Source organism: Hylaeus anthracinus, unplaced genomic scaffold (genome assembly GCF_026225885.1).
Source record: "Hylaeus anthracinus isolate JK02 unplaced genomic scaffold, UHH_iyHylAnth1.0_haploid 0, whole genome shotgun sequence".
Taxonomy (NCBI): Eukaryota; Metazoa; Arthropoda; class Insecta; order Hymenoptera; family Colletidae; genus Hylaeus; species Hylaeus anthracinus.
The window spans coordinates 11,353,016-11,378,605 of record NW_026533254.1 but is presented as its reverse complement, the minus strand read 5'-3'; the positions used below and the strand labels follow the sequence as shown (position 1 = coordinate 11,378,605).

Genomic DNA, 25,590 nt, shown 5'->3' with positions numbered 1-25,590 from the left:
AGACAGGACGTGTGAAAGTTGTACACAGGATACGTGACGAGTACATCAGTGTCGCGTCACTGGGAATAACTATTCTCCACGTCGATGGCGATCGATCCGAAGTTGAAAATTCTCGACACACGGTCATTTGTATTTCGCCATGTGCGCGAAGCAGAGCAGAGACATCTCCCTCGTGATGACGTCGTTCTACTTGAAGATCGTGGGGATTTGGTTAGCGAAAGATCGATCAGAGGAATGCCGAAGAAAGGCTGCCATAATCTACACAGTTTGGGTTCTTTCGTTCAGCTTGTATATCTTATTGTCCGACCTATACTATACTTGGGGTGGAGACTTTGGCGTGAGTGTGAAAACAACTGAATCTCACGAATCCACCTGTGATATAAATTAAGTACGAGCTTTAACTGCAAAGAATATATATTGCGTTCCTATAGTCACAACGGACCTCCAGAATTCAACGGTTGATCCAAAGTTTTGAGAGGCAGTGTCTATGCGCTGAACATGTGTTAACTGTGTTTTCTGATTATAGGAATTAATTTACGTAGCGTGCACCATCATGACTGTTGTGATGGTTTTATTCAAGATACTCGTCTTGTTCTGGCAAAAAAAGAAATTCCTTGAGTTGGTCGCGTACTCGAAAAAGAATTTTTGGCATTCGAATTACGACTGCTACGAGAGAATGGTTATGAATAACTGTAGCCGTACCTGCACGTACTTCATTTGCATCTTTAATTTCTTTGCTCAATCTACAGTTATCAGTTACGCGATATGGCCAATTATGGGTAAGACGGACACTCGATGAAATTTTCTCACCCGAATAGAGTGGTTACTATCGTAGGAGCTACTCGATAAAAACTCAAAAAAAACGCATTGTTTTAGAAAATATTGGAAAAAATGAATCTGAAAGGCTGCTTCCTTTCAAAATGCATTTCGACCTATTATCTATGTCACCCTATTTTGAGATGATGTTCGTAGCACAGGTATTATGAATTATTGTATTCTTTTCCCAGTAATTAATAAATAAATCCCTCACCGAATTTTATGCATTTACGGCTTACACATATAAGAAAAACATACAAAATACGTATGGTGCATGTAGAATGTTTTATTAACTCATGTAATAATATTAACATTTCGTTGTGCATAAATGCAAATATCATTTGGTTATGTTTAAAATTAACGTTAAAAATAGCTGTCTATTTCACCATCTGCGATCTCCATTTTGTCAACTGCAAGCAGAAATTACATACTCTATAATCTGCTAACTGTAAATATTAATTAACCACACTTGTTCAGGTTCTAACTGCATACCACATAGGCGTGGGTTACCTCTGCCTCGACAATTTCCTCTGCGTCATAAATCTGCACGTTGCTTCTCAGTTCCGTATACTACAGTACAGGTTCGTAAACATACACATGGTGAAGATGGAAGGGAAGTCGAAGGAAGCCTCAGACTCAGCTCCGTTGTATCATGCAGACAAATGTCACGAGACGTTTAAGAGATGCATTAAACAGCATCAGGCACTCCTCGCATACGGCAACAAGCTAGAGGAAGTGTTCGCGATAGTTGTGCTGGGACAAGTGTCCCTCTTCAGTTTACTGATGTGCCTCGACGGATATCTGATACTTCTGGTTAGTACACGTTACAAGTGTAAGTCGTGCAACTCGGTAAACCAACATCGTCAAGCTAACGAAGTGGATGTTTATTCCTTGTATGGTTTCTTAGCATTTGAAGTAATGTAGTGCATGAAGGAACTTAAGTTCTTGGTTCGAATCTTTCGTGTATCAGAATGGTATTTACTACGTCCATTGGATTAAAACTCTATGATATCATTCATTTGATTTCGTCGAATAAATAGGAGTTTTTTTTAATTAATTCATATTCAGATGTTGCCACGAATAGTTAGGCAGCGAAATATTCAGCTCAAGGTTCTAACACACTGCGTTCTTCAGGGTGAGTTGAGTGAAGCGAGGCGCCTGATTTTCGTAATTCACATAGCAGGCTGCATGTGCCAGCTGTTGATGTTCACCTACAGCTGCGACTGTTTGATTCGAGAGAGCACGCGAGTAGCTTCGGCAGTCTACTCAGGACCGTGGCTACGACTGCCGGTGAACGAAGGTGGTAGAATGCTTAGGAAAGACATGACGTTTGTAATCATGAGATCGAGAGTGTCCTGCTGCCTGAGAGCCAGCGGATTTTTCATTGTGTCCCTGGAAACGTATACTTCGGTATGTAGCGATATCATTTTTGTTAGAATGGTATTTCAACGTTCACTCGGTATTTCACGTGGATTCGTTGGGAGATTTGTTTCGATATTGCCAAATGAATTTTTCATTATAAATATGAAAACCAATGAGAAGAATTCAATATTCACACGAACTAGCAAACATACTCCTCGAGTTCTCGGCTAACTCCTACCTACACGATTCAGCCCTTCTAGGTTGCCTAGGAGCAAAATTGCCATTGAAGCGTAACATTGCAGCAGTTTGCTTCGAACCGCGCACGTGAGTTCCTCGTGCGGTTAAACGTGCTTGATATTTAAATATTACCCTTTGGATTGTGAAGAATTTGTCATTTTATTTGTTTGCATTGTTAATACAGTCTTGCTGGTGTAACTGACATGTAATTTTTTAAATATTCTGATCACACGTGATGGGTGCTTCGAAATTAAGATATATTTGAAAAATATAATTGTTGGCTCTCTGGAAAATAATAATATTTGTTAAGATTCAAACCCCTGAGTTGTCATTTCGAGTATTTGATTCTATTTCCTGATTCGTATTGCTTAACCAATTACACAGAAATTTAGAGCCATTGTTTCCAAATTCATGGAGGTGGATTTCATGGTGGAAATTCATTTTGCTGGCGATTCTTTCTTTTATTACAGGTGTTGAGTACAGCAGTGTCGTATTTTACGCTACTGAGGAATTACTAAAACGAAGCTCTGCGAATGACAGAAATTCAAACAAAGATGACATTTTTTGACGATAGTATCATGATTGAACAATCTTATTTGAAATACTCAACGCATCCAATAATTACATTTGGAAGGATAGAATTTAACACTGGGAACCATTCACTAAAATCACCCAAACACTTGGAATCTACGTTCAGTGGTAGAGAACCTTGAGTCGCAGCACTCACTTGCAGTTTGTAACAGGTAATTAGACACGTAATCCCTTCAGAAGATAGTTTCGTATATGCGTGACGATGCTCATTTTCACGAAAGCCATGATAGGGACATCGGCGTGGTGCCTGAATAATAAATAACCCATTACTCGGACATTTGGCGTGTGTCCGTGTCATGAGTGATCTTTCAAAGAAACGCAACAACCAAAGGAACATCGCAGTGATAATGACCACCCTCCTTTACGATTCTTATACAATAATAGTTTGTAAGGGACAATCAGCTTCATCCTCAGGTAGTCGACGTTCACGATGGAAGCAGAAACGTTTTCCGACATTTCGATCAAGATATCCACTTTCTACTTGAAGTTCGTTGGTATATGGATGACAGAGAAGGATGGGGATCTACTTCGGAGGAGGATTGCCACAAGCTATACGATCATTGTGACTGTACTTGCTGTGTACTTTGAGACCAGAGATTTGTATTTCTGCTGAGGTGACATCAACGTAAGTACAGTGTTTACGAACGTACAGATTGTGCAAATGTAATGTTTCAATGATTGTTGACCCTTCTCTTGAACGACTTCAACGTAAATACAACCTTTACGCATTGATACCATTTTTGTAGGGTATGCGAATGAATTCCCTTAAGCAACTGTTAATCTTTGTCTTTTTATGGTTATGCCCTTTTAGATTACGAGGTCTATCGGGAATGGACTCGGTCGAATAATTGCATATTAAAATGTATTAAAAGATTATAGCGAATAAGCATTGGTTATTCGATTATTCAAACGTTGTTTCTCTGAATGAAATTCTATTTACTCGTAAAAAGGGAATTCAGTTTTTCTTTAATATCAACTTGAAATAATCAGTTGAAACAACAATATTTGTTAGTTGTGACAGATCTCATAACAATACTATTGTTTTTGCCATTTTTTCAGGCTACGCTTTGGGCTGTCACCCTCAATGCTAGTCTCCTACTGATTCTAATAAAGGTGTACGTCATGACGGTGAACAAAGTGAAACTTAATGAATTGATTCAATTCATGAAAGACCATTTCTGGAAACATAATTATAACTATCGCGAGAAAGAGATCTTAGCCGACAGCAGCATGGTATGTAGTGTAATTGCCATCGCGATTACCATTGGTGGTCATGCTGTTGTTACAATGCAGTGTTTTGCACCAATCATTGGTGAGTTGAAATTAAGTTTCGTCACATATTTCTATAAATATTTAATTAACCTTAAACATTTTGTATCAACTTCCAACCGTTACAAATCTATAAATATTTCATCAGTTTACAAAACTTACATATTTATGGTACGTCCATAGCAGCATAGAATTTCCTCGATAAATATTACGATTGGTCACCGTAAAGTTAATCGTTCTCACCAACCGGGCAGTAACTAATTAATAAAGTGCATTTATGTTGTAGCCAATATGGGAAAAAATGAAACCGATAGAATACTTCCATTCAATATGTTGTGCGATTTCATATTGATCAGTCCCTACTATGAAATTTTCTACTTCGTCCAGGTACTACAGCTTTCAACATCATATCATCGATTAACAAACGCTACAATTTTAATGAAAATTCCAAACAAATTTTCCCCGCTGATGAATGAAACGAATCAACATTTGCACATGAGTGATCAAATTGAAGTTACTAAATGGTTTCATGTGTTCCCAGGTAGCAGTGTATTATCACTCCGTCGTGTGTTTTTTTTTGTTTTGACGAAATTATCTGCCTTATGAGCCTACATGTGTCTGCCCAGTTTCGTATACTTCAATACAGGCTGGTAAATCTGTATGACACAATAGAGAAAATGCAGGATGACAATGCAAATGTAAATGTAACCATGTATTCCTGTAAATGTTATGAAAAATTGAAAAACTGCATTCGGCAACATCAGGATCTCATTAATTTTTCCGCGAAGATTGAGGAAGTGTTCACGCTGATCATATTCGCTGAAACGACAATGGTCAGTGGACTAATCTGTCTTTTAGGGTATCAAATGCTTTCGGTTCGTATTACAAATTTTTGCTCATTAATATCAGTTAAAGAACATTAAGAAAAGTGTAGTTTTATAAATACACTAATTAAATAAAAAAATATTTTTCATAATCCTTAATACTCTTTTCATAAAAGCTACAAATTTGTTGATATCCCCTTAAAATTTAGCAAAATAATATTTAAGGGTATATAATGTTTTATGAACATCGCGAAAACAATGTTTAGTGAATACTTTTATCTTTTACACGCGCAGGGAACAGTAGAATTGCTATCACGTTTGTCCTGCGGGGCTGGCGCGTTTGGTAGCTCGGTCTTGCTACTTATGGTCATGTACTCTTGCAACGATCTGATAGTACAAAGTGACAATGTCAGTTTGTCGGCGTACTCAGCACCGTGGACGCTTATGCCGATGGATAAATTTGGCAGAAGTCTGCGAAACGATCTGATGATGGTCTCGGTGCGATCGAGACGTGTTTGCTGCTTGACTGCGAATGGATTTTTCCCGATATCGCTGGAAACTTACTCCAAAGTAATCACACGTAACATTTTCAATTTATTCCGTTAAGTTGAAACGTGTAAAAAGAACGTGGCCTTGATACGCTATTATTGTGCCAAATTTGGATAAAAATAAAGATCGATATTCTGATAGGAACCTGAAATCTTCGTTTTGATTCTTATAGATTATGAGTACCGCCGTCTCATACTTTACGTTATTGACCAGCCGCACAGAGAGTATGATCGAAGATTGATTACGATCAACTCCCGACGAATTTCTGAGTATGGACTTTATCAATATGTTACATTTTAGATGTAAACCCTCTAACGTTGATGTTCATCTAGTATTACCAGTATGAAATATCGGTATGAAATATATGATTTCCTCGTTCCGACTACTCTGCAATCTAAAGATTTCTAAACCAACTTTGTCGAGGTAAGTTGTAGATATGACATTCCTATTTTCACTTAGCACAAACATCACGTACGCATGCTCTTGGGGAAAGAGCTAAGAATAGGAAAAGTGAATGGTTCTTAATATTTCCAGTTTTCACGTAATGTGCTGTTTTTAATTCCGCGTGACTTTCGAGAGAAAGAAAGTACTCACCGGTTCGGGACGATTTTCGCTTGCGCCACAGAACCACACAAATCGAAAGGTCTGGATACACCTGTAACATTCAATTCATAATATTATATAAGACTAATATTTTCAATAAAATACATCTCAAGAAATCTGCAAGTGCACTTTACACTTCCACTGTTGCATTAAATAAAAAAAGTATACCATCGACAGAGATGGGGATTCAATTTTTTTTCTTAATAACTTTTTGTACCTATACTCACAAAAGAACTGCGGCTTGTCCAAGTTTCTAGGATCACAATGTGTGTTCATCTAGCCTAACATCAACTATTTCCTGTGAGTAATACTCCACGAGATTATTCCAAGCTTCTCACATCATTAACAAAGGTACACCACGGACAAGTTACATTTAATCACAGAAAAATAAATCGTCTTCGAGACTACTTGTATATCACCATGTACACGCTCAAAAACATCTAGGAAACTGTAGACCTTTGTTCTACCTTGTCGAGTTGTACAGTGTTATCTGCCAGTGGGAATAGAGCGCGTTGCAACACTCAGGTAAATCGTTTCAAGAAGGCACTACTTAATGTCAATCCGGTAACGCTCATTTTATGTACATACGGTGCGACAATCTTCATGTCTGAATAATATATAACCCGTCGAGCTGGCGCTTTTCCACTTCTTTATGATACCTATCGTCCCTGGCTCCAGCGTTTTCTGTCCCCTACAGAGATAACCATAATCAGAAGGTGTCAGCTTCGCGATAAAAGAAATACGATAATCATAGCGAAGATCATCACAGTGGGTTGCAATTCATACGCAAGAGAACTCCCAAAGGATAATTGAGGTGTCACCCTCACCCTTAGACAGGTGACGTCCACCATGGAGATAAAAAGGTATTCAGATTTCTCGATCAGAATATCGGCCTACCTTCTGAAGTTCGTCGGCATGTGGACGGCAGGCAAAGACTACGAAATACGCCGAAGGAAGCTCGTCATAAACATTACGTCCTCGATAATGATCTACGACATCTGCGTCGTGATCAGAGACATGTATTTTTGTTTCGGTGATTTCAACGTGAGTAGAGTGCTATATCTATTTTTTAATAAACCGTGTATGGTGTTAGACTTTGAAGAACTGTCGCGGATATAAAAATTTCTATTGAAGAAATATTATACTCTTTACTCGATACTAGAGACTTGCCGACTTTCCAGTTGGCAGTTGCGATGACAAAGATTTTTGCATCAAATCTGAGACCACGTCGCTTAGAAAGGGTGTAGGATAAATTTAGTTGTACTTTGATCGATGCGATTACTGGTTCCTGCTGAAGGAGTTTTACGTAGTTCTCTTTTTCAAGCGAATACATACATTTTGTTTTTGTGTTCTATTCAGGCTTTCGTTTATGCTATCTGCAACGGTCTCATGGTGGGGATGGCGTTGTTGAAATATTTCGCCATTGTTTTCAAGAAATTGGAGTTCCTCGAGTTGATCACGTTCATGAAGGAGCATTTCTGGAGCACTGAGTACGATTATCACGAGGCGGACATATTGGCCAATGTCAGAAATACTTGTGTTTTCTTCATCACCTTCGTTACTTTCAGCGGTCACGGCGCCGGTGTGGGCTATTTCGTAGCAGCCCTCATGAGTGAGTTGGTTTTATGTGTAATTAGCAGGTTTTTCACCATAACTTCTTTTGGTGGGACAGTTCTATAACCACACGTTTGTATAGGTTTCTCGTCTGACCACATACGACAACCATTTCCCTTGTCTGGCTACGTGTCGTTTCTATTCGCCATGTCTGACTACGTACAGTAACTAGTCTCCTTGTATAACTAGACACAGCATTTATAAAGGTCACAATCAGTTGAATTTGAAACTTGGATTAGTGTAGTTTTCATTCAAACAGTACATACATTCAATGGTCGGTATTCAATTTGTCTGGCCAGGCGTTGTCTTATTCTACTTCTACGTCTGACTAGTGGACCAAGACCCGCGTAAGTAGAATATGATTGTGCGTTGTCAGACAAGCAAAATGTGGCCCAATCTGAGCGCATAAATAGAATGGGGTGTGTGTATGGTCAGACAAATGGAACACGATATGTATCCAACACACTTTTAACCACAAAACTTCTACTTTAAATCAGTTATGAACGTAAGTGTTTAATTTAACGCGTTTTTACTTTAGATAATGTCGGAAAAAATGAATCCGAAAGAATACTACCATTCAACATGTGGATCGACACCTTATCGATGTCTCCTTATTATGAAATTATGTATTGCGTAGAGGTACCACAACGTTCCGTACTCGATCGTCGATAACTAAGTATCATATTTTTGCCATAAACTTAACTGAATAAGGGGTAAAATAATTTTCTCGTTTCACAGATAGTAACCGTGTATCCCGTGAGCCTGTCTTTCTTTTGTTTCGACAACATGTTCTGTATCATGTGCTTGCACCTCACCGGGCAGTTTCGTATACTCCAATACAGGTTAACGAGATTATGCCAAACAACGAAGGATCAGAACGGGAATACGGATCTAACAAGTTACATAAATAATTCTTACGAAAAAGTGCAGAGCTGCATTCGCCATCATCAGTCGCTCATCGATTACTACGAGAGGGTTCAGTACGTGTTCGCGTTCAACAACCTCGTGCAAGTATTGGTCTTCAGCGTGCTGATATGCCTCTTCGGGTATCAAATAGCCGTGGTTCGTATTCGACACGAATAATATAGAATACCTTCAGCTAATGGACGATTATCTGAAGCCAAAGAATGAAATGATTGATCATTACATGTTAAATCGTTTGGAGTTTAGATATATAGATTAGATAATATAGATTACACAATTATTTATACATATCTTAATGGATGTTTAAAAATTTTACTAGCTAACCATATATGAATGGACTACTATCTAAGCTATTATTGTTAGAAAAATCAAAGTCGTTTCTAAACTGTAACAAATTTATCTCTGATTCAGAATCGAATAGAATTCTTGCTTAAACCTTGCAACGATAAACAAAAATTTCAGGTTATTCGAACCCAGAACAAACTCAAAACATCATCTCAAAAAGTATGCGTTTTTAAAATAAACATTTCATCGTGTGTGTGCAAAGGTCGTTATCGTTTGAAAAATATATACTTACGCGTGTAGGCTCGCATACCCATGGCGGCACGATGCGTCTTCTTGTTCCTCCTATCCGGCAGCATGTTCTTGCTGCTTATGTTCACCTATAGCTGCAATGGCGTGATAGAAGAAAGCAACAATGTTGGCATAGGCGCCTACTCAGCGCCGTGGACCATTATGCCCATGTGCAAAACTGGGAAAATGCTGCGAAAGGATCTGCTGATGGTCGTTACGCGATCCAAGAAAGTCTGTTGTCTAACAGCGTATGGATTTTTCCCGATATCGCTGGAAACTTACTCCAAGGTAACCACAGTTTCACGTCTTTGTGCTTTATACAAATTTCAGTCAGCTGAAATTAGTAATAACGGACGTTATATTTCTGAAATCACGGATATATTGTTAGCTATTTTATATATCATACATGCGGACTGGACTAAAGGTATTTTTAATGTGTTTCAAACTCAGTGAACTTCGATTGTTACAGATAATCAGTACATCCGTGTCGTATTTCACGATATTAAGACAGCGGTCAGAGGAACTAGTCGAGACGTGAATAGCATGGAGTCCTGACGAACTTATATATTGATATATATTGTCTAACCATGTTTGACTTCATATGTGCCCACCTCAAAAAGTAAATAAATTTTAAAGTGAAATTCAAGCTTACATATTTGCGATACTGTAAAGGTAAAGTCCTTACTATGAAATACTCTACTTTGTACAGCTACTACATATTTTGCCATCGTATCATCAATTCAGGAATGCTACACATTTATTTGAAACATCTGGAACAAATTTTTCTCCACTGATAAATTTCATTAATAAACATTCGGAAATGATTGTACAAATAAATGTTATTAAATGATTTCATGTATTCACAAGTGACTACATTCGATAACACCAGGATTTTATCTATTATTGCGTAAAACTTGACATAGTGTTCGTTCTTGTCACGTTCACGTAATCTGAGAACAAGACCGTTAACAGAAAAATTCTTACTATTTCTCACCATTGACCGCACTAGTAACGAAGCAAAAAAAGAAGAAAATGCATTTAACACTGTATACATGTGTTACCTGACACTTTTCCACCAATTTTTCCTTCTTTAAAAAAAAGTGATACTCGCTTTTTAAACTTTGTGTTCCACAAAATTGCATCAGGCAGCTAGCCTGTATCTATCCTCGCAAGGTGGATTCGTGATACCGTTCCCCAAACCATGCATAAATCATCGATTCCATACATCACTTTCACGTGGAAGGGTATCAATTGAAGTCGCAGCTCCATTGAGACATTTTTCTCTGAAATAAGAGTGCACGAGTTACTCGAAGTATAAATACAAGGGGCACGAACGATAACTAGAGGGCGTCCCTAGATCAAAGCCCAGATTGAATTCGATTATCGATTCGGATAGTCTGCGTAGTAATACCAAATCGAGACGTGTACTTCTTCAAAATTGTATATGAATTCTGATGTTCGGTATTACATTCGTACACGTTATTCTTATTTGTCTAATGCATCTCGAAGTATATCATGCATTTCGTCGAGTATTGCTCTGTGACGTGGACTACTGTATTCATTCGCGCAATGTTCGCGATAACATTTGAGTGGTTTCAAACGAAAATTGTATTTTATTGGAGAATAGTGAGAATAATATTCTACATTGGCTAACAAGAAATGGATAAACATTTATATGACGCAAGTGTACATACAATATAGAAATATATGACGAGTGTAGTTAAACTTGTAGAATTTAACAGTTGCGATTGAAGAATTTAATTTAACTTCTGTTTTCATGTGAATTATATTGCCTGCTTCTCTACTAAAAAACGCAGAGTTCGAAAGTGTATGTTTAGTAGCCCAGTGTTCTCATTTGTAACGCGTTCCACCTGTCAGTCGCAATTGAGATTCACAGAGGGTAGCGCTCTTCCCAGAATCATGCATAACTTATTAGTACCACGCGTAGATCCTAGGACGGCTACAATTATATTCGAAACAATATCATGAGATCATTAAAAATAAATCCAATGCGGTCGATCCGTGAACAATGGGATTTCAGCAGATCAATGCCATATGGCTTTCAACTGATTATCATCGACACGTGAAAATTGATCCACAGTTTGAACGATACGTTTGGAGAAATTCGAAATGATTTTTGGCCACAGCGACGACATTTCCATAGCCATGACATCGCACTTTATGAAGTTCTCTGGCTTCTGGATGGCGACTAATTACGTCGAACAAAAATGCAGAAATTTTGCCTTGGTTTACACCATCATTGGGATGTTACTTCTTGGTTCAGTTCAAGTGGTAGAGTTGTATTATTCCAGGGGAGATTTCGGCGTAAGTATACGTGCATTGGCGTGAAGTAGTGCTATACTCACGAGAAATATTTAGGAAGAATACTCCAGACGGCTGATAAGTTGATTTTGTGAATATTGTGGAACAAGAAAATTAATTAAGTTGAAATATTAAGCAAGGTATAGAAACGCAATTAATATCAGAGAAGAATGCCTGAATCACATTGTGTTTACTTCGTACCTGTACGAACTTTTAGGACGACCTAATAGTAATGTAATTATGTAACAAATAATATCTCACCCATCCGTTACTGAAGATTGCATTGTTCGCAGACCTGTCTCTACATCTTGTGCAACGTCCTAAGTTTGTGCATGTCTTTATTCAAGATATTAATCCTGCTTGAACATAAAAAGGATTTCTTTCAATTAATTCTGTACTTGCAACAGAAATTTTTGCACGGGATTTACGACGACCACGAGAAGAAGATTGTGGGCGCGTGTAAACGCGTCTGCGCGTTCTTCATTTGCGTCTTCACTTGCTGTGCGCATGCTACGGTATTTAGCTACGTTCTAAGTCCCATCGTGGGTAAGTCGACTAATACCTGGAAAAGTGAAAATGATTAGTGCATGGAAGTTACGAAATACTTAAGAAATGTCATGCTTTTAATATACTACCCTTGGAATTGTATTTGGAAAACCTGAGTAACACACATCCACTTTCTTCTGCGACAGAGAACGAATACTAGATTAGTGTTACAAATTGTTATATTCTGAAGTATCTCTCTAATGTATATCTTATGTCTTTCAATATTGCAATTAAGTTAAAAGTTTCGAACCATATAAAACACATTACTTCAAACGAGATTCGACATTTTCCTTTACGTATTACAGTGACCGTTCACAGACTCAAGAATTCAGACTATTAACTTGTCAAATAGGCTGAACGACAAGGCTACATTATTTATATCCTCATTGCAGTTAACATTGGTAGAAACGAAACGGACCGAGTACTTCCATTCCAAATGAGGATTAGCCTAATATCCCTCACGCCATACTTTGAGATAACGTTCGTGCTGCAGGTATTGTCGGTCTTCGTGTTCCACGAGAAGGTTGAAGAAATTCCTCTAACTTTTATTTCGAATAAAATTCTTTGATAATATTTCAAACCTAGTTTCACGAAAAACTCCTAATTTTATCGTTTTAAGACTACGTAAAAGGCAGTTCTGTAATTAAAATAATCGAGCCCTTGGGCATTATTTTGGAGCAGGCATTGTTCTTGTATCAAGTCGGCGTGTGCTACTTTTGCTTCGACAATCTTCTGTGCATCATAAATCTGCACGTGTCTAGCCAATTTCGTATACTACAGTACAGGATGGAAAATATGCAGACCGTGGACAAGGAAAAAGATAGCGATAGTTTGATAACGTGTAAATCACATTCTACGGATAAATGTTACTCGATATTTAAGACCTGCATTCAACAGCATCAGGCGTTAATTACATATTGTAGCAAGCTTGAGAAAGTATTCAGTTCTTTCTCGTTGGGGCAGGTGCTGGTTTTCAGTGTGTTGATCTGCCTTGGAGGATATCAAGTACTCATGGTCAGTATCAGATATTTGTGATATATATTTATAATGTATTGTGATATTGAAGCTAGCATCAGATACTTACATACCAATAAACCGTAGATTTTATGTGTTCATGATACAAGTGAATCTGCTGAAAGATATACATGTATGCACTTATTAAAATCGATATATCAATAATACTATATTTATTCATAATTCATATCCATTTTTTTGCATGTTTTCCATATTAGCATAAAACATTTCTTCCAAATTTCGTACGATTATAAAGTTGATTACCATTACTTTCTACAGTCAAATGCACCGTTCGCAACACGGATGATTTTCATATTCCACATAATGGGCTGCACAGCACAACTGTTCATGTTTACGTACAGTTGCGACTGTCTGATCCAAGACAGTACCAACATTGCTACCGCGATGTACGCAGCTCCCTGGTCGCGTCTGCCTATGGACAAGGATGGAAGAACCCTGCGAAAAGACTTGATACTTGTAATTTTGAGGTCTAGAGTACCTTGCTGCCTGACGGCCAATAAATTCTTCCCCATATCTCTGGAAACGTACACTGGGGTAATGTCATACTTTCACTATTCTCGTAATTGTTGCTTGGTACAGATACCAATGATACTCAACTGTTGTTTGAAAACTTATGCAAGGTATACATGTACGAGTGATTTAGTAAAATTGATGTAATAGAAGCATACAGTGCGAGTATAAGTATCCTAATATTTTAATAGTCTGATACTCTAATATTCTAATATATGAGTATCAAGTATGAATATTCTAATTATCTTGGAAGTAATAATAACACTACAATTTCGAAAAGTCTGAAAAGTTTCGTGTGAAATTAACATGAGTATTTTTATTGCAGATAATGAGTACCGCAATGTCATACTTCACGCTATTGAAAGGGCGAACCGTGGATACAACGTGAATTCCTTCCAAACGTGTTACGGAAAGCATACACCGATGCCTTGTTTTCTGGATAAAATAGTATCAATTATTTGTACCTGTTACATGAATAAAATAATACACAAAGAAATGTTCATTCGTGGTAAATTTCGTTTAAACTACGTTTCAAGTAGAAACGAATTATTACACTTATTATTACCTAGCATTCTAGACTTATTATTAGCAGTTCACGTGTCCTATTTGCAGGGCGACACACCTCCTAATTACAATGGAGGCTCGCAGAGGGTCTCGTATTCCCAGATGACACGTCAATTCCATACATTGTATTTCAAGCGAAATACATCAATTTTGTTGACATGTACATCATGCACATATTAGAATAAATACAAACTGCGCGATCCGTGACCGGAAGGATGTATCGGTGTACCTAATCCATTTGGTGTTATATCGATCTCCCACGCGCGAAAATCGATACGAAGCGTCTAATGAATATTTTCTATTTGAAACGAACATTCGATCAATAAAAATTCGGATACCAGATCTAATTGGACTCAATTTTTCAATTATCCACATTCGTCTAATTTTTATAAATATATTCCTCATCAGACATTAGAACGAAATCAGCAATCAATAACGATACGATTTTCAAATGACCACGAGTATGAAAAATTCATTCTGCATTTACACGGTAACAGGTTCATCGTATAAATTATCCACAGTAAATAATGTACCTGCAGTAATTCTTTTTTTTTTCACTCCAAAGCAAACGAACAGATCCTTTTCCTAAGGATGTATCCGCTAGATAGGCACTCCTCGATGAAACGATAAGCTTTTTTCTGCTGCAACAGGAACGATATGCAACTCGTCGCTTCCATGCATCACCCTAACGGTTGCAACCAACAATTGCGATGGCGTGCACGACGGAATAATTTTCCTTGCGATAACAGTGCACAATCTACGAATAAATATATAAAGTGGGCGATGAATGGAGGAAGCCGCCAAGATCAAAGACCAGATGGAATCGATTTCTTTCGATACACTTCAATATCCGATTAGAAAACTCTACATGGAAGTTCGGAAGCGGAACATCTACTTAATGTGAGTTCAACGTGAGCGTGGCAGCTCAGTAAAAATGTTCAATAGGAGTGTCAACTTTCTCTATGTAGTGTATGAAATATTTACGTACCAGTGACAACTTTGAAACACTGAATTGTGTCGTGAAATTTCATTTCAGTTTGCTAGGTATCATTTTCGGATTGATTCGGGATGAAATGTTTCCTACTCTTAGTAAAGCTTCGGCGCGAGTGTATGGAAGTAATACAGGATTTGACAATTTTTTTATCTACTTGTTTTCGCTATGGCTTCCTCGATGTTTATTATTTTTTAGAAGTTATTTACTTATTTTGAAACCGAGGCTTTGACTCTCAAAGATTCATAGACTGATGGTGCGTGGCAAGGCAATTTTGAACACTCGAGAGTCACTTTCAATACGTAGCATACACAGGATAAATCATTTCCGTTTAATAAACTACATTCACGAGTTGCTCCCGAGCGAGGACAAATTGCGGACCAATTCAGAAGCCTATATTTCTCATTTGCAATGCTAAGCACCTGTTAGTGGAAATCGAGGTTCACAGAGGGTTGCCATTCCCAGAGTCACACGCGACATACCAATTCGCATACATTGACATACACGGCGATGAGAATAAATACAAACTCTATAACCGGTGATTGAAAAGATAGTGTCCCAAAACCATGGGGGGTTGAATCCGTCATCCTGGCCAGAGTTTGAGAATCGATTCGAGACTTTTAACGATTATGGGACGTCTGAACGAATTTTCCATCGCCTTCACGTTCTTTTTTCTAAAGTTGTCCGGTCTTTGGGTGGCAGAAAATAGCTTCGAGGAGCGATGTAGACGTGTCACTATAGCTTACTCTATCTTTGTGATATTTTGTCACTGTTGTGTTATAACCACGGACACCTATTACTGCAGAGAAGACTTTGGCGTGAGTATACAAAAGATTTAATACAAAAAATTTTTAGCTTTTTTACTGCATTTCTTTCATTTTTAGGTCACCTTGTACAACCTATCCAACGTATTGAGCACGTACATGTCCGTGTTCAAGTTACTGTGCCTGCTGACGCAAAGAAAGGATTTCCATAGATTGATTCGATACATGAGACGAGAATTTTTGAATGGGGAATATGATCCACACGAGAGATCGATCCTGGCCGCGTGCAAGGGCACTTCCACGTTCTACATTTGTACCTTTAGTTCTCTTTCGAACTCAACGCTGATGAGTTACGTCATCAGTCCAATTATAGGTGAGTCGGTACAGAAATGTTTGTACTTAACTTTCAGAAGTGTAATTAATTTAGTGTAAACTTATATCAAAATCATAATTAAATAATTATAAATAGCACGTGAAAGTGAAACAAAATTCTATGTCTATATTCTGCAGTCTATATTATCCAGGGTTTTGTAGTTTCTATTTTTCCAAGAACTTAAATGTTATTTGACACATGCAATGAGTTACTATCTAAAGTCAAACAACTTGCATTCTCATAGTAAATATTGGAAGAAACGAATCAGACAGGATACACCCATTTAACGTGAGACTTGATCTGCCGCTGGCCATGACACCATACTTTGAGATCATTTTTATCCTACAGGTATTGAAATTACTTGTGCATTTTAGAAGGCTTTCAAGCAGCCGAACTCCTTTCAGAAATTTCATAATGTCAGCTAATAGATTCGTCAGACTTGGTGCAAATTATTTTCTTTATTCAGTGATGTTAATTTCAAAATGTTATCCCATATTTGTATACTCCATAGGGTACAATTGCTCTAAATATAGCTGAAATCTGGACATTGTTTTGGCACAGGCTTTTGCTTTATACCAGACTGGTATATGCTACTTTACATTTGATAACACCCTGTGCATGTTCAATCTCCACGCGGCTGGCCAGTTTCGTATACTACAATATAGACTAGAAACTATGAGAGGTGCGAAGATTACGGAGGAACGTACTGGTGATTTGAATGCCTGTCCATCGCGACATGTAGATATATATTACGAGGCGTTTAAAACCCACGTACGACAGCATCAGGAACTCATCGCATTCTGCAACAGACTCGAAAACGTGTTCAGTTTCTATTCACTGGGCCAGGTGTTATTGTTCAGCTTGCTAATTTGTCTGGATGGATACATGATTCTAGTGGTGAGCATAAGTCATCCCAAGTCGAGATACGGACTTGATTCTGGACCTTGTTGTTATTTTTCGACGAGCTATCGAACGATTTAACCATTTTTCTTGAATTTATCAATTGTTCTACCGTTAACACACTATTGACCGTCAATTTTACACAGAAAACGCCTTCACCGGCTATTATTTCGTAATTGAATGTGAAATTAAAACAATCTAAGTAAACTCCGATAAACTTTATTTACATTTTACCAACATTCTGAATTGAAATGAAATACTTTACATACATAACACGATGGGCAAAGCTTTTGCAATATTCTATATCGCCCTGGGTTTCATAAATCGAAGTAGATAATGCGAGTGCAAACACAAGTTTACTCGCGACCAGTCAACAATGTGTTAACATTAATTTTTGTCGCTTTATGTTTTACAGGCAGAGGTGCCCGCCACGAGACGCTTCATTTTTGTGTTTCACTTAATCGCCTGCATAGCCCAACTGTTCATGTTCACTTACAGTTGCGACTGTTTGATACAAGACAGCACGAGCGTCGCCAGGGCAATGTACGCTGCTCCCTGGACCGATCTACCAATGAATAAGGATGGGAGCAGGTTGAGGAAGGAGATGATGCTTGTGATGATCAGGTCTAGGCAGCCTTCCTGCCTGACAGGCTACGGATTCTTCGCTATATCCTTGGAAACTTACACTAGGGTGAGCAATCGAAGCTGTTCAATGTGCATTAACGAGTTCGAGGATTAATTGCTCAATTGTCACGTCTTTATGTTTTAAGAGGGTACATGTAACTGCCACAGCCAAATGCAAGAACCTTTTTTCAAGATTCAAACACGGATATAATCCAAAACAAAGCTTGATTTTACGTTACGAGTATTGAACTTGAAATACAATTTTTTTTGTTACGATAACTTGAGAACTTATTCAATTCCTGTAGATATCCTGTATCATGGCCATTTCTAAATATATACTTGTGCTGTAAAATTGCGCTTTGCTTTGAGTTCAAATGTGTATTTAAATCTTGAAGAAAAATTCTTGAATTTCGGCTAGGACAACTAGTTGTACCCCTTAAAATAATCGTCACAATCAACTTCTCGTGCTTCTTTCAGGTCCTGAGCACAGCATTTTCGTACTTCACACTATTGAGACAAGGCTCCACGACTATGAAATAAAATTAATTTCTATAAAAAGCTTGGAATACATAAGTCAATATAGCCTTTGGTAGTTTCAGTGTAAATGTATGACCACTAGCTAACTACGAAAAGTGACACGTGCGCGCGAGCAAAGGCTCTTCAATCTATCACTTCAAGGTTCCACGGTTCTTCCAGCAGTTCACCATTTACTATTTCTACGATGTGACACAATTTACATAGCTATCAGGGGTTGCATTTCCTATTCTTTTTCAGAACTATACTTCCCTTCCGCGGAGCAAAATCAGACTATGGTTCCCACCCAACAGACAATTTCATAAGCTCCCCGAACGATGCATAATTCATCGCCTCTATTGACTATTACCGCGTCGACCAGTAAAAATAACGTCTACTTATTGTTTGTGCCACGATACTCTTTTACTTTACAACAATGCATCGCGAATAACACCCTCAAAAAGTATAGTGCGCGAACGCTGAACAGAGGATGCCGTTTGATCAAAGAACAGATCGAATTGATGACTATCGATACGTATCAATGCTCCATGCGGGGTCTTCGTACGCGAATTCCGAATCGAAGGTCTGGCCACGAGAAATTCGACATGAGCCTGCCGTACAGTAAGGACTTCTCCATCGCTATATCGTCTTTCTTCATGAAATGCGTGGGTATTTGGTCGGCAAACAATTCCGCTCAGCAACGTTCGAGGAACGTCATGTTGATTTATACAGTTTTCACGATTCTTTTTGCCGTGTGGATTCAGACCAGGGATTTGTACTACTCCTGGGGAGACTTTGGCGTGAGTACACGACGTTTATGGTTTCTCTGATAAAGAGACGCAGTGCCGTTATTGGACATAGTAAGTTACGAATTTTGGGTGATCTTTCCATTATTAAAAATTCCAGGCAACAGTATAGCATGTGATAGTGGATTTCGAACGGCTGAATTTAATTAAATTTTGTTATTCTCATGGATATCTATTTTCGTTTCAGACCTGCACGTACATCGGGTGTAACATTTTGTGCTTGAACATGGCCTTATTCAAGATACTTATTCTGTTCTTGAACAAAGTTACCTTTCTTGATCTAGTCGATTACATGCAAACGAATTTCTGGCAGGCGAACTACGCCCCCAACGAGCAAATTATTTTTGCCAGCTGGACACGAGTTTGTACTTACTTCATTTGTTTCTTCACTTTCTTCACCGAGGCTTCGATTATCTGTTACGTGATTAGACCAGTTGTGGGTAAGACGAGTAATGAAATTAAATATTATTAGATTGGTGATTCTAAGTAGAAAATATCAGGGTCAAAGTGGATACTTCTAATTGAAAATTCTTCATGTAAGAACGATACCCTCCTTGACACAATCGCGACCGGCAGATATTTTACATTACAGAAAATAAAATTCTGAAACTGGACATCGCAAATTTGTATAGTTAGAGGGAAGATAAAACCGACAAAATATGTTTTGAAATATCAATGTTGCAAATATGTAGCTTATAAAATGAAAAGATTTTCATAATTTGTTTCAACGCTCGCGAATGCGTAAATTAAATGAAAATAGACAATTCGATTGTTTTCTTTAGCAAATATTGGAAGAAACGAATCGGACAGAATACTTCCATTCAATATGTGGCTCGACTTGCCATTGTCCATTACACCGTATTTTGAGATAACGTTTATCCTACAGGTATCGTGAATATTTTAAAATATAGGCACTTTTGCTAACACTCTTCTATAACATTATTTCGTTAAAAATACATAATTTGAAATGAAGTAAAAGAGAAAATACAGTAAGTTATTAAAAGAAATTTATATTTACGTAGGTTCTGTCGTTGTATCACGTTGGTGTATGCTACATATGCTGCGACAACTTCTTGTGCATAATGAATCTTCACGTGGCCGGCCAGTTTCGGATACTCCAATACAGGTTGAAGAGCATGCAAATGTTGCGATCTGAAAACGAAAAACATGAAAATTCGAAAGCATATCCTAGCAAGCAATATCGCGCCATATTTAGGAGCTGCATTCAGCAGCATCAAGCACTCATCGAATACTGTGACAAACTCGAGGAAGTATTCAGGATAATTGTGTTGGCGCAGGTGTTAATCTTCAGTGTATTAATTTGTTTTGTAGGGTATCAGGTAGTACTGGTTAGTATTCCTTGTAGTTCACAAAATACTATAAATAAAATATTCGCAAAATTTCATTTGATTAATATTCTATATAGATATACTCATTAATTCTTTTTCTTTATTGTATAAATCTTAAACACTGTTCGATTATTACTATCGTGCATCACGCAGGCGGATTTATCCTCAACGACTAGAAGGGTCACGTTCGTGAACCTTTTAACGTCGACCATGTGCCAGCTGTTCATGTTCACGTATAGTTGCGATTGCTTGATACGAGAGAGTACGAATGTCGCTACCGCGATATACGCGACACCATGGCTGGATTTATCAATGGACAAATATGGGAGACTGATTCGAAAAGACATGCAACTTGTGGTCATGAGGACGTATCGGCCTTGTTGCTTAACTGCTAATGGATTCTTCCCCGTGTCACTGCAAACTTACACCAATGTAATTAACAATCACCACGATCTTTCGGTAACACGTAACGTATTAACGAACAATTTTTATTATGGACAACTTTTCGTTATATATACGACTAACTGTTTGCAATTAAAGGGCAGGGGAACAAACTAATTTATAAATCAAATTAATTCCCTATTGCGACAGTTGTATAAATCGATTTTTAATAATTGTGTGATTTTAGGAAGAAATTTGAAAGTACAAGGGTCAAATTGACCAACTTGGTAGCTACAGTGTTAAAATCGGTGACACATGTAACTCTTTCTTCTTTTTTTATGTTACAGATCCTGAGTACCGCAATGTCCTATTTCACGTTGCTGAAACGGAACACTGTTCAATAGCGCATCGTATGGTGTTTCGAAAAAAGAGTGCATTGTACATATTGAATACAAAATACATTTTGATGTTTGAATATACGCTTACCTAATAAATATACTCCTGAACGTAAGTCTGTGGCGATAGGTAGTTTAGCTATCACTGCACGTATTCGTGCTTGCAGTCTTAACATAATAATAAATCTTTTTTCCTCGAGGGAACATACCTCATTACCTGCCCGTAGCGTCGTGTCTACAAAGTACTTTGAGAGCGATATTGTCCAAAACCATCCATTATCCCATAGATTCTATACATTACTTCCAAGTTGAGGAGTGGGAATTTAAATTGCACGTGCATTGAGACATTTTTCTTTGAAATAAGGGTGCACGAGTTGCGCCAAGTATAAACACAAGGAATACGAGCAATGAGTAGGGGATATCGCTAGATTAAAGACCGGATTGAATTGATTTCTTGCGATAAAATTCGATTCGAGGTATCATCCTTCTAAAGGTACGAAGTGCGTCGTACTCTAGTCTGCGAGTAACTGCATTCGATGTTGCTTTGGGTTGTGTATTAATACGTTTATGGATTGAACGTTCGCTATAGTTTTTATGTGAATTGAATCAGGAGATGTTTTATGTTTTATGTGAATTGAGAGGAGATGGAATCGGTACAAATAAATAAATTTTAGAAGGTTTTCCAAATTCATAGACCAGTTCAAAGAAATATATTAATGATTCTATAGTACACTGATGCACTCAACACAAATTTGTAATAAGTGATCTGAATTGAATCGTACCATCTGCTCATGTAGACAACTCGCACATGCTGTCCACCGTTCACTATCGAAATACGACGTTTCTTTAAGGTACATTTATTTAAGGTACATTTAAGGTCTTTCGAAGCTTAACGTCCTAGTTTCTAACGTGTCACATCTGTCGGTGAGTCATAATTCTCCGTTTGGAATCATGCATAACTCATAAATCCTGCGTGCTACTCCTAGACAAGAGGGGACCAATTACATTGACAGTTACACCATAAAATCAATAGGAACAAATACAAAGAGTATGATCTGTTATGAAAAGGATATCAGTCGGCCATTGCTACATAGCTATTAATTAATTTTTCTTAATTCGTCGCAGAAATACAAACGCATTTTCTAACACGTGTTTGATGCACGAACTGTAAATAAAGTTAGTCGAAATTCAATATGTTACTGTCGCGCAGTGACGACATTTCCATCGCCGTGACATCGTTCTTCATGAAGGCCTGTGGGATTTGGATGGCGACTAATAACATTGAGCAACAATGCAGAAAAATCGCCATAGCGTACACAACTATTGTGATATTGTTTCAAGGTTGGGTACTTACGTCAGCGGTGTATTTCTCCGGGGAAGATTTCAACGTGAGTGTGTGAGAATTGGAACCTCTGCATCTATAACGAATCCTTGAGAATAATTCAAGACGATATAACATTAATCCAGTGAAGTGATTACATTGTTTATTAAATATATGGAAAATAATTATATTAAATGTTTATAATGATTACGAACTCCCGCAAGACGCTCGGAACTGAAATCACATCCGGCATTTAAATGTTCATAGGTCTTCCTAACCAATCTGAGCGCTCTTTTGAGTATGCTCTTACCTACGTTCAAGACACTCATCCTGTTTGTACATAGAAAGGATCTCTTTCAATTAGTTGTATACTTGGAACGGAAATTTTTGCAAGGGAATTACGACGCTCACGAGAAGGCAATTTTGAACGGGTGCAAACACGTCTGTGCGGTATTCATTTGCACTTTTTCTTCATTTGTTCATGCGACGGAAATCTGTTACAACGCGGGTCCAATTGTTGGTAAGTCCATTAATTGATGCCTGAAAAATTAAGAATGACTGGTTTGTTCAAGTTATAAAAATACCTGCATGTCCTTTTTCTAAATGGGGAGAGAGGGGGTAGATTTTAGTCTTCATCTGTAACAAGGAAGAAATATAAGATTAGCGAAAGACTTTGAAATATTATTTCTATTTCATAGATTATTAAACTACGATGTTTTTAATTGTATCCACGGCTCGTCGTATGAAATGATAAACTGTCTTCTCATTGCAGCTAACATTGGAAGGAACGGTACAGACAGAGTACTTCCATTTGAGATGTATTTAGATATCGCATACTGCACACCGTACTTTGAGATCACGTTCGTCCTAGAAGTATTGTCATCCTTTTGATGTGTTTCATACTTTCTTTTTTAACAAAATTTTGATTCTTCGTCACTCTAAGTCTCTAAGGATATTTTTACAGTGCTGTAACCCCTTAGATTAATCAATTACATAAGGTCATAGTATTATACATAAAAATTTAACTAAGCCTTGGTGTTGTCGTCTTAAACGTTGCATCCTATCCAGCCTGAATTCTCTACTTTCATTTTCCACAGAGTTTATTTGCATACCACGTCGCCCTCTGTTACATGTGCTTCGATAACATGTTATGCATCATGAATCTTCACGTAGCTAGTCAGTTTCGTATTCTCCAATACAGACTAGAAAACATGCGAGAGGAAAATAAGGAAGAATCTATTGAAAATTCGAAAAAATCCTCGTCGCGTACGGCAGATGAGAACTACGCCATTTTTAAAAGCTGCGTTCGACAGCATCAGACACTTATTGCATACTGTGACAAACTCGACGATGTGTTCAGTCTTTTTTCACTTGGACAAGTGTTAATTTTCAGTACGTTGATTTGCATTGACGGATATCAAGTTGTTATGGTTAGTATCAGGTACTTGTACTATGTGTATGATAAATGTATAATGGTTGTGGCTCGTCAAACATGCTGCCATTCGTCATTTTAATCGAACAAATTTTCTTTACTATTTCATTCTCATTTACTCGAATATCCACAGCCAGGAACGCCATTTGCGTATCGCTTTCTCTTCGGATTTCACATGATAAGCTGCACGTCACAACTCTTCATGTTTACGTACAGCTGTGACTGTTTACTGAAAGAAAGCATGAACATTGCGCCAGCAATGTACGCTGCTCCGTGGACTCATCTACCGATGAACAAAGACGGAAGAATACTGCGAAAAGACCTGATACTTGTCATTATGAGGTCCAGGATACCATGTTGCGTGACAGCCCATGGGTTCTTCCCTGTATCTATGGAAACGTTCACCAAGGTAATGAATGTCACGTGTATAGTGTTCGCGTAGTTTATTTATTTTATTTCCTGCAGATAATGAGTACAGCAATGTCATACTTCACCTTAATACAGGGACAAACCGCGGATACTACCAGTGTCTCCGAACTGTGATATACAGTACACACATCAATGCGTTTTTAGTTTCTAGTTACATTAGGTAAAGTGGTTAATAATCTACACTAGTTACGTACGAATAAAATAGTCCAGAAATATAAAGATTGCTTTCTAACTTTCACTGAAGCAGAAACACACTTGATAGCAGAGTTCAGGAACCGCTCGAAAAATGATAATAATTAATATCAGATCGTAGATTATGAGATTAATTAGCTTGATTAGCAGTGCCCCGCGGTTTCACCCTTCCTACTCTATACTAATAATGTACCCGATGTTTTGGACTAAAAAATATCCTAACTTAATTTGTCTTTATAATAAAGGAACAGGAAATCAATTACAAATGAAATTGAAAGAAATTAGAACCCCTTTTTGCCCCGTTAGGGGTTGAATTTCTTAAAATGCCAAAATAGGTGTTTTATTAATTAAATCAAAGAGCATTAAGTTTCAAGTAAATCCGACCACAAACAAAATATTCCTCATACAAATGTTGCAACCCCTATTTACCTCCTCAGGGGTTGAATTATTGAAATATCCTTCCTTATTCCTTGTATACGTCATAAAGGAAGCCTCTGTGCTAAATTTTTATTAGCACTGACTTAATCAAACGTTATCGCAAAAGCCTGCAGCGATGGTTCTTGAACCTGTCACTTCACATTCCTCCATCAGTAGTTATAAACTATCACGACAGAGTAACGAATCTTTACTTCACACGTCTTTTGGACGCAAGAAGCGAGAAGCAACTAGTCTGTATTCGTTCTTCCGGTTTCCGGTAGCAATGCTCCCTAAACCATGCATAAATCATTGACTCTATACATCGCTACCGCGTGGAAAAGTAACGTGGAAAAGTAGTAAAATT

At 37.8% G+C, this 25,590-nt stretch overlaps 5 protein-coding genes across 5 annotated transcripts; all 5 read left to right on the top strand.

The window, feature by feature from the left end:
• The first annotated feature begins 139 nt into the window (after window positions 1–139).
• Window positions 140–3,047, top strand: LOC128892275 (odorant receptor 13a-like). Its single transcript, XM_054152579.1, has 6 exons — window positions 140–337; window positions 527–779; window positions 877–977; window positions 1,294–1,629; window positions 1,951–2,226; window positions 2,886–3,047. Exons 1-6 carry the CDS (start codon window positions 140–142, stop codon window positions 2,931–2,933), a joined length of 1,212 nt encoding a protein of 403 aa, XP_054008554.1. The 3' UTR covers window positions 2,934–3,047.
• Window positions 3,048–3,436: 389 nt separating this feature from the next.
• Window positions 3,437–5,954, top strand: LOC128892266 (odorant receptor 13a-like). The gene is made up of 6 exons (XM_054152567.1): window positions 3,437–3,496; window positions 4,066–4,318; window positions 4,562–4,662; window positions 4,821–5,150; window positions 5,394–5,669; window positions 5,821–5,954. Exons 1-6 carry the CDS (start codon window positions 3,437–3,439, stop codon window positions 5,887–5,889), a joined length of 1,089 nt encoding a protein of 362 aa, XP_054008542.1. The 3' UTR covers window positions 5,890–5,954.
• Window positions 5,955–6,966: 1,012 nt separating this feature from the next.
• On the top strand, window positions 6,967–21,523 carry LOC128892261 (uncharacterized). The gene is made up of 22 exons (XM_054152555.1): window positions 6,967–7,295; window positions 7,611–7,863; window positions 8,404–8,504; window positions 8,604–8,927; window positions 9,375–9,650; window positions 9,832–9,896; window positions 11,510–11,687; window positions 12,032–12,230; window positions 12,850–13,244; window positions 13,297–13,377; window positions 13,524–13,799; window positions 16,215–16,467; window positions 16,712–16,815; window positions 17,029–17,364; window positions 17,783–18,058; window positions 18,469–18,488; window positions 18,887–19,304; window positions 19,498–19,750; window positions 20,093–20,196; window positions 20,333–20,659; window positions 20,813–21,091; window positions 21,388–21,523. The coding sequence occupies exons 1-22, from the start codon at window positions 7,101–7,103 to the stop codon at window positions 21,442–21,444; spliced, it is 4,770 nt and encodes a 1,589-aa protein (XP_054008530.1). The 5' UTR covers window positions 6,967–7,100; the 3' UTR covers window positions 21,445–21,523.
• On the top strand, window positions 11,488–14,268 carry LOC128892338 (odorant receptor 13a-like). The gene is made up of 6 exons (XM_054152718.1): window positions 11,488–11,687; window positions 11,978–12,230; window positions 12,623–12,723; window positions 12,912–13,244; window positions 13,524–13,799; window positions 14,101–14,268. Exons 1-6 carry the CDS (start codon window positions 11,493–11,495, stop codon window positions 14,161–14,163), a joined length of 1,221 nt encoding a protein of 406 aa, XP_054008693.1. The 5' UTR covers window positions 11,488–11,492; the 3' UTR covers window positions 14,164–14,268.
• Window positions 21,524–22,365: 842 nt separating the features above from the next.
• On the top strand, window positions 22,366–24,731 carry LOC128892255 (odorant receptor 13a-like). The gene is made up of 7 exons (XM_054152541.1): window positions 22,366–22,483; window positions 22,561–22,823; window positions 23,024–23,276; window positions 23,529–23,629; window positions 23,854–24,197; window positions 24,405–24,597; window positions 24,654–24,731. The coding sequence occupies exons 2-7, from the start codon at window positions 22,629–22,631 to the stop codon at window positions 24,729–24,731; spliced, it is 1,164 nt and encodes a 387-aa protein (XP_054008516.1). The 5' UTR covers window positions 22,366–22,483; window positions 22,561–22,628.
• The last annotated feature ends 859 nt before the right edge of the window (window positions 24,732–25,590 follow it).

Bases quoted from the DNA above. Each gene is read 5' to 3' on its own strand.
- LOC128892275 (XM_054152579.1), top strand. From the start codon at position 140: ATGTGCGCGAAGCAGAGCAGAGACATCTCCCTCGTGATGACGTCGTTC. The intron at 338-526 runs GTGAGTGTGAAA...TTCTGATTATAG, and splicing joins CTTGGGGTGGAGACTTTGGC to GAATTAATTTACGTAGCGTG. The intron at 1,630-1,950 runs GTTAGTACACGT...TGCGTTCTTCAG, and splicing joins ACGGATATCTGATACTTCTG to GGTGAGTTGAGTGAAGCGAG.
- LOC128892266 (XM_054152567.1), top strand. From the start codon at position 3,437: ATGGAAGCAGAAACGTTTTCCGACATTTCGATCAAGATATCCACTTTC. The intron at 3,497-4,065 runs GTTGGTATATGG...CCATTTTTTCAG, and splicing joins CCACTTTCTACTTGAAGTTC to GCTACGCTTTGGGCTGTCAC. The intron at 4,319-4,561 runs GTGAGTTGAAAT...TTTATGTTGTAG, and splicing joins GTGTTTTGCACCAATCATTG to CCAATATGGGAAAAAATGAA.
- LOC128892261 (XM_054152555.1), top strand. From the start codon at position 7,101: ATGGAGATAAAAAGGTATTCAGATTTCTCGATCAGAATATCGGCCTAC. The intron at 13,378-13,523 runs GTATGCACTTAT...TACTTTCTACAG, and splicing joins ATCTGCTGAAAGATATACAT to TCAAATGCACCGTTCGCAAC. The intron at 19,751-20,092 runs GTAAGACGAGTA...TGTTTTCTTTAG, and splicing joins CGTGATTAGACCAGTTGTGG to CAAATATTGGAAGAAACGAA.
- LOC128892338 (XM_054152718.1), top strand. From the start codon at position 11,493: ATGATTTTTGGCCACAGCGACGACATTTCCATAGCCATGACATCGCAC. The intron at 11,688-11,977 runs GTAAGTATACGT...CATTGTTCGCAG, and splicing joins ATTCCAGGGGAGATTTCGGC to ACCTGTCTCTACATCTTGTG. The intron at 13,800-14,100 runs GTAATGTCATAC...TTTTTATTGCAG, and splicing joins CTCTGGAAACGTACACTGGG to ATAATGAGTACCGCAATGTC.
- LOC128892255 (XM_054152541.1), top strand. From the start codon at position 22,629: ATGTTACTGTCGCGCAGTGACGACATTTCCATCGCCGTGACATCGTTC. The intron at 22,824-23,023 runs GTGAGTGTGTGA...AAATGTTCATAG, and splicing joins TCTCCGGGGAAGATTTCAAC to GTCTTCCTAACCAATCTGAG. The intron at 24,198-24,404 runs GTACTTGTACTA...GTTTACGTACAG, and splicing joins GTTGTTATGGTTAGTATCAG to CTGTGACTGTTTACTGAAAG.